Below are 12,753 nucleotides of genomic sequence, written 5' to 3' on the forward strand. Positions count from 1 at the left end.
AGTGCTTTGGAGTCAGCCTTGATCCTATGGCTCACGCCCAACATCGAGACCGTCGCCCTGAATTGTTGTCCAGGAGCAGCACGTGCCGAAGGAGAGAATCAGAGTTGGGTCCAGCGCCAGCCACAGGCGGCGTTATTACCTATTTTCTCCGCAAGCCTAGGGATACCTTATGGTCGTGTGCACCAGTTCACAAGGCTGAAAAGACTGAGTATCCGAATGCTAGGATTGCACATCAACTGGCTAGCGCCCATCCTTCGGCTAGACTCTCTACGGGAAGTAGTCCTGTCAGACCACGATTATCTTGAATCCAGTCTCAGCGACCCCCCTTTTTCCTGGGGATGTCCCCCGAAGAGGTCCAAGGTCGAAAAAATACGACTGGAAAACTTCGAGTGTGATCTTGAATTGTTGGAAAATCTTCTTGGCTCATGCAAGGCACTTACATCCTTCTCTTGGGGGTCGTCAACACATGCCACAGGCAATACCCAGTGGCAGTGGTCTGAGGCTAAGGCCTTGTTGGAGACGCTACAACCCGGACTTCAAGCTCTGGAGTTGTGCGAACGCCGTGAATACAGCGATACGAGGTTGGGTACACTCCAAAAGTTTGCCAGTCTGCGGTATCTTGCTGTACCGTTTGAACTCTTGATTAGTATGCAATACCCGTCATTGATCTGTAACTTGCTGACCCACGCTAGGTCCTCTCGACAAGCCGGAAGAGCGGAGTCTCGACAAGCTTCTGCCAATGGGTCTGGAAACACTCGTACTCAGCAAGGGTTGGGACTCTTGCGGCGGGCGAGGCGTATTTGACGTGCGGTATGAACGACCTCAATGCGATCCACAAGTCCAAAGCCTACTTGATGCATGTCAGAGTGGCAGCATTCGTCTTCAGAAATTTGGCATCATAATGTATGTGCTGGGCGAGAATCATGACGTCTCAGAGAGGGAGATTGACGCACACTTCAACTTCCACGAATATGCCATCCAGTGCAGGCAATGCGGGATTCATTTTGACTTTGTCATCAAAGTTCGCACTTGTGGAGATAGTAAGGCCAACCCCACAACTGGCATGTCTCGTTCCGCGTACTGACTATACGCGTACAGTTCTACCAGCTTTTATTGAAGCATGGCCTACAGCGAATGAAGAGATTGCGAATGAGTACATGCAGCACCTCTATTGTCCAGATGGCTGGGTATCGAATGGCTGGCAACCTTGTGGCCACCAACTACAGGGTATCTCAAAACCCGCTTTCTTCGATACATACGACGACGCGTATGATCTTGATCACAGAACTTCTGTCCTCAAGGAGCGCGATGATGACTGACTGTAAGTATGACAATCTGAATGCCTGTATATGGGGTGGAAGCGATGGCATAGCGAACTCGTTGCAGAGAAGGAAGTCTCTTTGTCTTTGCTGCCGAGTCAACACCTAGTACAATCACAACGCGTTACTGTTAAACCACGAAATTGGGGGTTTTCTAAACGGCTACCACCGTATCGACGAACAATTTGACCCTACGTCACGATAGCTCCTTACTGCTCATCCAGACCCAGCCTACGCTGATGAATGTGAACTCTCGAACTCGTCCACAATCTCCTCCGCAAGAAAGATATCCGCACCATTCGTGAAACCATTAACCAGAAAACGCCACAACCGGCGCGCGAGAACCAATGCTGGGGAGTACGCCTCCTTCAGGAAGCTCTCGCCCACAACACCCTCAAAAGCGCGCTTAGCCTCCAACAAATCCGCCTCCTTCGGTTCGACCAACGCACCGCCTTCCTCGCCTTCGCTGCCCATATTGCCACTCCATAGGAAGAACGGGGCGCGCGTGCTCATGAAAGCCGGCGCGAATAGCGCGGAATCCCAGCCTACGAATCCAGTAATCGCTATTTCTGACTCCGAAGTGACAGAGGCGAGAAGATTGCGCGCATGGAAGTCGCCATGGTAGAAGTGAAACGGTGAAGAATCTGGGATGAGGCCGGACTCATGTAATGTCTCAACCACTTTGGCGATCCTAACCCAGACTTCTTTGCCACCAGGTTGTTTCGCAGCAGTCGCATATGCACGCTGGCGAGCACAGAGATCGAGTAAGAAGTCTTTCGTGCTTTGCGGCTCTGAAAGTGCGACGTTGAAGGTTACTTGGTGGGTGGTGTTTCGGAAACGGGGAACAGGTATCGGCTCCGTGGTGACGAAATCGCGTTTGAGATCGTAAGTAGTATTGCGGATGCCGAGGAGACCAGGGCACTTGTTTCTTATCTTCCTTACATCTAGCAGAACTGTGGAGATGGCTCGCACGGCACTGAGTCGCTGGGCTTGGTTCAACGTTGGCCAGAGAACGTCCAGGCGGTGGCCAGGTAGCCGCTTTTGGAGCATGTAGGATCGACCAAGCGCGTTATGTGCGGTCGGATCAAAGGTGACAATCTTGGGGACTGGATGTTCGAGCTTCAGGCCCAGATACGCTAGCATGACAGCTTGATGGTGCATGTTTTGATCAGGATTGTGTGGTATGCGGAGAACAAGACGCTTTCGCTTGTTTTGACGTGTCGGTCGACCTGTAAGACATGGCTGAAGTAGTTCGCGAATTCTCTGGGGAGTGTACCATGGCGCCTTGGGTGGGATCTTGCAAAGCGTGACGCTGAGGAAGCGATTGTTTTCTCCGTCTTGCATGCGCTCGATTTTTACGTCTCGGGCGCAGTAACCAGGAAAAAGATCGAGCATGAGCTGTGAAGCTTTGTTCTTAAGTGTTTCGAAAGGCTCATCTTCAGGTCCGCGTTCGACTTCTGGTGGTAGCGGGACATCTTTCCGCGCGTCATCGCCAATGTCTTCATCATCGCTAATGACGGAGACCGCATCAGCTTCAGTCTGGTCGCCTACGGCATGCTTGTTGGTCAAGGGTTCATCAGGCGCCATCTTTTCCACTTGATGGAGGCGTGTCGATAGTCAATTCGTCCAATTTCGAATCGCGCACCGCGAATATTGACGGGGAGAGATGGTGTTGTCAGATTTTGAGCAAGGCTCCAACGGGCATACATTGTCAATGAAATATGTATTGGTTTCTTTGTTCTGGCTTACATGATGCGAAACCTGAACTCTCTGTTTGTCGCACATGCAAAGACTATGCAGTCATCTAGACACAGTGAAGAAGGCGGTCTTGCTGATGTCTCGCAGCCGTGGTCATTGTCTCAATCATCTGAAGACATGGACTCAGATGTTCACATTGCTGCCCGCCTCACCTCATCCATACTGAGCCCATCATACTCGTTTCCGCGTGGACTCCAAACGTCACACGTTCGAATTCGGGACTGTAGAAGGGCATCGTGGTTTCTCCGGAATCGTCTGCCATCGAGAGTTTGGGCCAACCATGACGACTGCCAAGACACTAGACGTCATCTCCGCTTCGGCCCATGTCTCCCGAGATCTCAACACCAACAATCTTCACGATGCAAGAGCTGCAATTCAACATAGCCATTGTTCTTCATCGCCACATTGCCAGCAGCTTGTAAACTTCGTTGATATCTTTATATTGGTACCTAGATTTCACCACCATGCTTCACATACCCGCGGACGCAGCGCCTGGAAGTGCTACGCTAAAACGCCTCGTGGTGCAGTCGTGGCGCTGCCCAACTCACGCCTTCAAAGATTCCATCAACTTACATATGACTTGTCATTGAGCGACTGTGAAAGGTTTTTGCACGGTCACTCTAACCGCAGGCGTGACTTCAGCGCAATCTTGGGCTTGCTTACTGGTAAGCAAAATACACAGTACCTAAGATCCTTGTCATCTGCGCGAAGCGACTCACATTCAACTTCTACACATATACCCTGGCTAGCTGATCTTTTATGTCTCTAAAAAAGCTTACAGTGTCTATGAGGACAAGTGCGCTCAAGGCCCTGGATGAGGCGTTATACGGCTCCGAACATGGTTTCGGAGAACGAACACTACCCCTGGAGATGAGGTCTCGCACCTCCGGATTCTCCATCAAGCTGCCATTTGTCTGTCGATACGAAGATAACAAACCGACACTCTTACTCGACAAAGTGACGAAACATGTATGGGATCTCCTTTGCGGTCACGTCGAAGAGGAGCGCATCATCAAGATCAAACTCGATGATGGCGCTGAAACCTATGACGCAAGGCTTTCGATACCCGGCCGCGAACCGCTTGAACGTAAAAGGGCCGAAGTGAATCTTCAGTGGCAAGAGTACGAAGAAGCGAAGCATGTGCTGAAAAAAGGTCTTGGTTGGATAAAGGAGAAACTTGCATGATGAGAAGGAACGTCTCCCCGCTAATAAGACTGCAGTGTCTTTTCTCGAGATCTGCGATTACTTCCATTGGTTCTTGATATGCTAACTTGTTATGATGCAACTTCCGGTCACACGATCTTGTGCATGACAACCCCGGCCCTTTCTGAGAGATATAACAACCGGTAGCATTAGGCCAAGCGCATGAGACAATGGCATGAGGTGGGTTGTATGTTGAAGATGGCGCGCGTGTTCAGCTTGGCGGTCAACGCAAAGGGATATATCTGAGATGTTGACATAACAACACGACTAGGTCTAGAAGCATAGAAAGATTCGAACCGATTCTAAATCCCGACACGTCAACGGGAGCTAGATTAGCGCTGCGCAAAAGACCTTCCTCCTTGAGCTTTCCACGTGTCGCGGCAGATCGATGATACACGTTACGGGACTGGCCCCAGATTGACGTCTTCACCGCGAGCCTCGTCCGAGAGTTTTGCAGTCTTGTCGCCTCAGACCCATACCCTTATCGGACCGGTGAGGGCGGGTTTAACGGATATGCTGTGCACGTACCGCTTGAGGCTCAAAAACGTCGTCAAAGTGGGTCCGATGCCGTCGGCGTAGATCGGCGAAAGAGCAAAACACTAGGATAACGAAACGGCAACCTCATACCGTCTGTTGATGTATTACAAATGCTGGAAAACTTCTAGAAAACGTGTATAGGTATAAGACTGACGTGAAGTAGTAGTAGATTCTGCATCTCATCAAACCATCCTAACGTCTCTCACAACAATTCATCCCTTCCCCTCCATTCAGTAACGTCAACAAACAATCATGTCTTCCTCACCAGACTTCAAGGGATGGGTCGCCCATGACCCCTCCGCCGCCGATGGCAACATGCAATGGGGTGACTACACCCCCAAGAAGTTCGAGTCTACCGACATCGAGATGGAGATCAGCCACTGCGGTGTCTGCGGCTCCGACATCCACACTCTCCGCTCCGGATGGGGCCCCTCAGACTACCCTCTCGTCGTCGGTCACGAGATCATCGGAAAGGTCACCCGCGTAGGAGACGATGTCAAGGACCTCAAGGTCGGTGACCGCGTCGGTGTTGGTGCTCAGAGCGACTGCTGCGAGGGCTGCAGGCCCTGCAAGACCAAGCAGGAGAGCAACTGCAACAACTTCGTCATGACCTACAACGCCAAGTACAGCACTGGTGACAAGGCCATGGGTGGTTACGCTAAGAACTGGCGTGGACCTGCCGCTTTCGCCATCCCCATTCCCGAGGGTCTTCCTTCAGAGTTCGCCGCTCCCCTCATGTGCGGTGGTGTAACTGTCTACAACCCTCTCGTCTCATACGGTGCCGGCCCAGGAAAGCGCGTCGGTGTTGTCGGTATCGGTGGTCTCGGTCACTTCGCCCTCCTCTTCGCGAAGGCTCTCGGATGCGACGAGGTCGTTGCCATCTCCCGTTCCTCCAGCAAGAAGGCCGATGCTCTTGAGCTCGGTGCTGACAAGTTCATCGCTACCGGCGAGGACCCCGACTGGATGAACAAGAACGCCGCCGGCCTCGACATCATCATCTCCACCATCTCCGGCGGTTTCCCTCTCGACCAGTACCTCAACCTCCTCGACGTCAACGGTACTTTCGTTCAGCTCGGTGCCCCCGACGACCCATTGCCCTCTTTCTCCCCCATGGGTCTCATCTTCAAGAACTTGAAGATCGCTGGTAGCTTGATCGGTACCAGGCAGCACATCCGCGACATGTTGGAGTTGGCTAAGAAGACCAACCTCAAGGCTTGGGTTCAGGTCAGGCCTATGTCGGAGGCCAACGATGTCATCGTTGACTTCGAGAAGGGCCTTCCCAGGTACCGTTACGTGCTCAAGAACTAGGTGTTTACGATTAGATGAGACGATACCCTTTAGTTGTAGTTTGTGTAGTATAGACGAATTGAGCCTTTAGTTTCTCAGTTGTGCAGTGTTCAGCGCATGTGACAAACTTGAAAGCGCATTAGAGAGACCGGTTCACGAGATGCCATCATCGGATACATCACATTGAAGGCTGAACGCATGCTAGTCAGACCATCATAGGTATTGCCAAGTCTCGATTCTGTCCCTCAGCTGACTTCTACTCCAATTGTGCCCGGTCTGGGTGCTGAGATCTAATATGCCTGTTCAAATTGTCCCTGCGCGGCATACTCTTTGCGCACCATTCAACCGGACACACAAATTGCGATGTACCAAGCGGTAGACCAAGTTTCCTTCGATGAGCCTTGGTTTGCTTGTGGCGCTCCAAATCCTTTTTGGCATCCTTGCTATCTCGAAAGTATGCGTCGCAAGGCTCACATTTGTACGTCTCGTGTGTACGCAAGTGCAGTCTATCAAAGCTCAGCGCTAGTAATTGAAAAGGGTTTTGAGTTCAACCTGCACTCACCTTAATTTGGAGGGCTGCCGAAATGTTTGTCCGCATGTCTGGCAAGTGTGGTCCGCTTGATGCTCTTGGAAGGCCGCAGAAGGCTGAGGTTGATGCGAGGTTGACGATACCGCTTCATATTCATTACGCGATAGTGGAAAAGAGTGTTGTGGCCGTGGGGAATATACTAAGCAATCGGGTAAAGGAGGGAGTCCATCTGTCTCGGGTGGTTGCTGCTCTTCTTCGCTTTGCGGGTACTGGGAAGGCTGGTTCGCTGGCGGAACACAGGTCGGGTTTACCCGAAGGTCAAGCAAGCGCGGATCAATAAAAAGGTGATGTTCGTGTAAATCTTCGTCTCGAAAGGTGCTTGCTCTAGATCCGGAAATTAAACGCTACGACGAGAGTGTAGCGGTGGCTTTCCTGTGTTCCGAGGGTACGCTCCAGGCTCCCAGAGAGGCAGAACAGACGAAGAAGAGCGATGCGAGAAGATGGAAAGGAACAGGAAAAGAATGGACGCTCTGGCGGCCACAGGCCCCACGGTGAGGAAAGAAAGCAAAAAGAACTGAAGAGTTGAGGGCAGTTATATGTTCGATAATCAGACCGACTGAGCGCTGATTAGCTAAACACAATTTGGTAGGCCTCGAGTGATCAGAGCCTATCGATGATTTTCTGATGCATGCGACAATGCAGTAGAAGTGGGGTCGCCGTTGGACATCCCCGACCCCACCTTTCTCTCGCGAATCACAGCCCTGTCTCCGCAAGGTATCATCAGGGTTACTACACTCCGTGTCACATTTTACATTGTAGCCACAAAGTTCAAAGTATACATGATCTTGGGGATTACTCACTTCTTAAGGTTTAATACCGTGTATGCAGCATGTCACAGCAAGATCCACTCACATTTGATAGCATGGATGAGCAACAAGTACGCAGTGACGGAATGCCGCTAGTCGGACCACATGGAAGACCTAGTAGGCTCCATACATGGGGGCTTCATGTTGAATATCCTAGGTGTTCAGAGGAATGTGTCGACGCGCAAGACCCACCTGCAACCAAATCGCTCACCCAGAAGTTACCTAGGTAGTTTCAGGCTCAGTGCGACCAAGCTCATGCAAGATGAAGTCAAAGAATTCCTCTCAAAGGGTCAGAGATCAGTAGCGCAGGCGGTAGGCCTCAAGTGTGCATATATGTCGTTGATTGGTCCTCATCGAACACTGCACAACCATAAATGCAACAGGTTTCTCGCGAAGCTCATCATTCCACCACGGGCAAACACTCACCCACAATCTGATCGAGACTCATATTGCCAGTCATGTCTTCCATCTTCTGTTGTGCGAACACTCAGGGATACAGGAACCGCATTCTGTCCCATGAACCCAAGTTCAAGACCTTCATGGCGTGGGCCACCTACCCCAAGGAAAGCGACATCATGTCATCCGACACAGCGCCGTCTGCGACCGACATTACATTTGCAATTCAAGTTGTCAAGCAAACCAACTACGGCTCACTCGACAGCAAACGATACTTCGTCACTGGCTCTGATGGTGCTTTCGTCGAGGTGACTGAGCAGTGGCTTGTCGATGCGAACTTCGAAAAGCTGAACACGTAAGAACAAGGAAATAGGCGCAAAAGGCCATTTCTAACACTGCCATAGGTTCAAGAACTTCAAGTGTGCGGCTCACAATAAGTTCTTCGAAGTCAACGTCTACCAGAAGAACGCGATAAACGCGCACCACTGGCGTGCCAACATTGCTAGACCTGCGACTGAGATCGATCTTTGAAGTACTGCAGCTGTCAGAGAGACCACTGTAAAGTGCGACTAAGCAGGAGTGTTGATAATTTACATGTAGTGATCGGTAGCCGAGTGCAATACATGAAAGCCTTCGTTGCAAGACTTCGGCCCTACAACATACTTTGCACTAATACCGCTAAGCTCGAAGACTGTATGATTACTCCTCGAACTCCCAAACAGGCCTGTGCGTTCGCAACCGATCAAAGTAACACCTAACCCACTTCTCCACCCCATCCAAACGTTCCAACCAGCTCATTTCCTCCAATAAGTACCCGATGGTCAGTATTCAGACCGGTGGCCATAGCTATAGACCTGAGCTCTCAGTTGAGCGTGTGTGTGCGTAGAACTGGTGAATGTCAGGACTTAGCAAGGGGGTTAGCTCAAAAACACAGGCGAAAATACCCAACCAAGAATGTCTGTGCCAGTCGAAGTGAGCTCTGTACGTCACTGACTGCAGCTCATGTAGTTCGAAAGTCAATTCATTGTATCACCGCCCTAAAAGCTCTCTGTAATCCCGGCCTTGATACCCTCCAATTTCGCCACCAGCTCTTTCCAAACCCTCTCTTGATCTCTCTTACCCTCCTCACTCCGCACATAAGGACTCGGCTCCGTAATCTCACAATCACTGAGATACTTGCCGTGCGTCTCAACACCTGAAATACCAGCGTGCGTGAGAGTCCTCGACCCGACTTCCGTTTTCCGCGCAAGCAAAAAGCGTCCAATTGCGACGGCAATTCCATTTTCGCGACCGAATTCACTTTAACCGGTCAGCATAAGACAATTAGTGAAGGGGTGTACGGTAGACTTACGAGTGGCAGAAACCAGGGTTGACAAGGTTGACGGTGACTGGGATTTGCGACTCGGGGTATCGCTCGCAGAACGCGCGGACAAAGAGTACCTCGAGTAGCTTGCTAACTTGATACCGGTTGTTCAGGCTAACATCCTTCCCATTAACAACCTTCTCGTTCAACCTCTCGAAGAGCTTGCCCTCGGGTGCTTTCCTCTCGTCGAAAGTCGCCCATTCGTGGACCTCGGAGCTCACAATGGTAAGCGTGGGTCTGGTGTTGAACTTGCTTGCCGTCTGCTTGAGCTTCGGCAACAACGCAAAAGCCAACAGGAAGGTAGATACGACGTTCACGGTGATGGTAGACTCGTCTTGTTCGAAGACTTCCCACGCGGCGCGGGTTACGCCGGCGTTGAGAACTGCGATGTCCACCCTTTCTAGCTCTTTGCTTGCTTTCTGGGCGAAATCGAGAACGGACTGGTAGGATGACATGTCGAGTTGCATGACTTTGACTACATTGTTGCGGCCTGTGGTAGATTCGATGTCTTTGCGCGCTGCCTCGCCTTTCTCAATGGAGCGCACGGCGAGAATGACGGTGGAGGCGTTGAGCTGGGTGAAGTGACGTGCGGATTCCTTTCCAAGACCGACATTAGAGCCAGTGACGATGACAGTCTTGCCAGTTAGGTCGCCGGTGGGCTTGGGTGGCGTAACAAAAAGTTGGGAGTAGAAGAAGCGCCTAATACTAGCCATGATGATTGACGGGCTACGAGCGTGGGAGGTATTGGTCGGAATAGGTGATGAAGCTTTTCGATGTTGAGGGCGCTCTTGCGCTTTTAACGTCGTGATATCACGGTGGGCTTGAAGGTCGCGCTTGACTAGGGCAAGCGCGCACCTTGACGGCACGCGGGGGTTCGCTTTCAATCTCTCCGTCCCGCACCGAGAGGGTGTATTCTTGGGATATGATATCACCGAGTTCCAGACCTTCCTAGGCAGCATCCTTGAGACTCACGCCAAAATAAGCTACTGTGGAGTGCGACGAACCACACAGGACCGTGACGGACCAAACGATTCTGTGATCTTCAGTAGCGTCGGGCTTAGTGACGGCAGCTACGGCATTAACGCGGAATTAGCCCCAATTCATCATCATCTCACGGGCGGTCCAACAGTGCCCCAGCGGTTACGGCCACCACTTTGCTTTATCGGTAAACAGTGTTCACATGGCAAATTCATCGAGTGCAATAACAATGCGGTGTGATATCTAGGCAAGCTACTTTGAGCGCAACTGGCACTCTAGCCTAGGTATTCAAGATACGATCACATCCTCGTACCATCTCAGCGATGGGCATGCTAACATCCCCTGGAACCAAATTAGTGTACAAATGCTGAGCTTCACTCTCCCTTTTTGGTACTCCTCAACGCGGCAATAATGGCGTGCAACTGCACAGACCCGAAGAAGTCGAACGCGCAACTCAAACAATCTCATATCTACCAGGCATCAACGTCAAAGCCCTCCTCAGAGAACTCTGTCGCGACAACCGTTCTCCGGGAGAACTGACGACCGGCAAGCGCCTTGATAGCTTTCTGCGCAGACTCTGTGTCCTTGTACTTGATGTAGATCTTGCCAACACCGAGGTTGACGCGGGCACCAGCGGGGCGGGGGATCTTGGTCTCGATAATGGGTCCGTACTTGCCGCACTCCTCTTCGATGTCTTCCTTGATTTCTGTTTGATGTTAGAAGTGCGCAATGTTTCATGTGATGTTGCCGAGCTTACCTTCGTATTCATCATCGTTGAGCAGCTCGTCCGAGGTGACCATGTTCATCAGGCAGATGACACGGCTGTGCTCGTGGTTCTCAGCAGCGCTGGCTCCTGCCAACATTGAGATGGCTCCAACTCCACCGTCGAGACCAGTCGTCTGCTGAAGTCCGACAGTTGCGCGCGAAACCTTGAGGTTACCATCGCCGAGTGGGATGTCGTTGAGACCCTCGATGACGGCGTCGATGACTCCGTTGTCAGCATACTCGCAGAATGCAATACCCTGGGCTGTGTTAGTTCAGTAGGTTCAGTGGGTTAGGAGGATGCCTACGCGGTGCTGGTCGGTACCAGTATCCTTGACCAAAGTGAAGGCCTTGAGCTTGCCCATAGTCTCGACGAGCTCTCGAATCTGCTCCTCTTCGATGTATGTGGGGATGTTGACGATGCTCAGCTTGTTCGGGCTGTCCTTGACAACAGATGAAACCTCATCGCCAGGTGGGTATGCGTTCTCGTCGGCGGTGGGAGTAATATAGTCCTTGGGACGGCGGATAGACAGACCCGACCTATCAGGTGCGCCTCCGTCATCGCGCATGGAAATGCCATTCATAGCGAGCGCGAGGGTCGCATCTTCGGCTGCCTTGAACTCCAATGCAGCGTATTCCTTGCTCGTAGCGATGTGGGCAGACAGGCAGGGGTCGTTGCCAGATACGACATTGAGACCGTTGAGCTGGTTGTTGAAGAACTCCATAATCTCTTGGGAAGTGCAGCCCTGGGGCAGGTTGTGGACATAGAGACGCTTCGATTGCTTCGCGCCGGATGTCGCAAGGGCAGCAGCGGTGGCGGTTCCTGCGGAGGGCGAAATGAAGGCGGCGAGTTTGGACGGGTCCATGGGTGCAGCGCGAGGAGCTCCCGGCAGCGGGAACATGCCCGACAGCTTGGCCTGCTCGGCGGTGATGTTCTCGTAACCTGCAGGCTTGATGTCCCATTGCGTCATGCGACGCTCGCGCTTCTGGATGTTGGTGAAGGTAGTGAGATCGGGGGTAGCCTCGCGCGGCTTGTTGAATGGCGGAGACTCCTCTTTTTGCGCACGCATCCTATCACGTCCGCCGCCAAAGCCTCCATCGCGTCCTCCTCGTCCGCCTCTGCGCTCTTCGCCTCCGAATCGGTCGCCGCCCCTTTCGTTGCGGTCTCCGCGTTCCCGTCGGTGGCCACGGTCGTCGTCGCGGTCGCGGTCGCCTCCTCGAGGTCGGTCGCGTCGGGAGTAGGAATCGCCCCAGGCACCGCGCTCGGCACCACGCTCTGCTCCACGCTCGCCCCGGTCATCGCGACGCTCACGGCGGGCGTATGTGTCTTCGCGCTCGCGCTCGCGGTAGTCGCGGCTGGAAGAGTACGTGTCTACCTCGTAGTCGCGGCGGGAGCCTCCGCCATGGCGTGGGGAGCGAGAACGACGGCGGCGCCTGTCGCCACCACGGTCGCCCCGTTCGCCGCGATCGCGATGGTCATCTCTCGAGGACTGTTCTGTCAGCGTACGCTCGCTTTTGTCGCGACGAGTGTCGGCACTCACGTAGTTGCGCGATCCGCTGGATCGGCCACCGTCTGCTTATGTTAGTCTTGGTTCTGGGAGCTGTGCACTAGTCAGTACGTGTACTGATAGACTCGCTTACCTCTGGAATAGCTATCGCCGTTCATGGTGGGCGGGTGTGGGTGCTAGGAGCTCTTGCGCCGTCGGGTGTTCAGCCGCGTAAGATGCTGCTGCTGACGGGAGTGAGATGGCGGGA

At 52.6% G+C, this 12,753-nt stretch overlaps 4 protein-coding genes across 4 annotated transcripts; 2 read left to right on the top strand and 2 right to left on the bottom strand.

The window, feature by feature from the left end:
• Positions 1-1,550: 1,550 nt before the first annotated feature.
• On the bottom strand, positions 1,551-2,906 carry J4E84_010537 (uncharacterized protein; the record flags this gene model as incomplete). The annotated part of the gene is made up of 1 exon (XM_049393092.1): positions 1,551-2,906. One exon carries the CDS (start codon positions 2,904-2,906, stop codon positions 1,551-1,553), a length of 1,356 nt encoding a protein of 451 aa, XP_049239222.1.
• Positions 2,907-5,069: 2,163 nt separating this feature from the next.
• Positions 5,070-6,125, top strand: J4E84_010538 (uncharacterized protein; the record flags this gene model as incomplete). The annotated part of the gene is made up of 1 exon (XM_049393093.1): positions 5,070-6,125. The coding sequence occupies one exon, from the start codon at positions 5,070-5,072 to the stop codon at positions 6,123-6,125; it is 1,056 nt and encodes a 351-aa protein (XP_049239223.1).
• A 1,832-nt stretch (positions 6,126-7,957) lies between these two features.
• Positions 7,958-8,426, top strand: J4E84_010539 (uncharacterized protein; the record flags this gene model as incomplete). The annotated part of the gene is made up of 2 exons (XM_049393094.1): positions 7,958-8,250; positions 8,300-8,426. 2 exons carry the CDS (start codon positions 7,958-7,960, stop codon positions 8,424-8,426), a joined length of 420 nt encoding a protein of 139 aa, XP_049239224.1.
• Positions 8,427-8,932: 506 nt separating this feature from the next.
• On the bottom strand, positions 8,933-12,664 carry J4E84_010540 (uncharacterized protein; the record flags this gene model as incomplete). The annotated part of the gene is made up of 7 exons (XM_049393095.1): positions 8,933-9,194; positions 9,247-9,984; positions 10,711-10,942; positions 10,994-11,258; positions 11,307-12,488; positions 12,540-12,571; positions 12,640-12,664. 7 exons carry the CDS (start codon positions 12,662-12,664, stop codon positions 8,933-8,935), a joined length of 2,736 nt encoding a protein of 911 aa, XP_049239225.1.
• Positions 12,665-12,753: the final 89 nt, after the last annotated feature.

Source organism: Alternaria hordeiaustralica (assembly GCF_023758085.1).
Source record: "Alternaria hordeiaustralica strain BMP 2776 chromosome Unknown scaffold_42, whole genome shotgun sequence".
Lineage (NCBI taxonomy): Eukaryota > Fungi > Ascomycota > Dothideomycetes > Pleosporales > Pleosporaceae > Alternaria > Alternaria hordeiaustralica.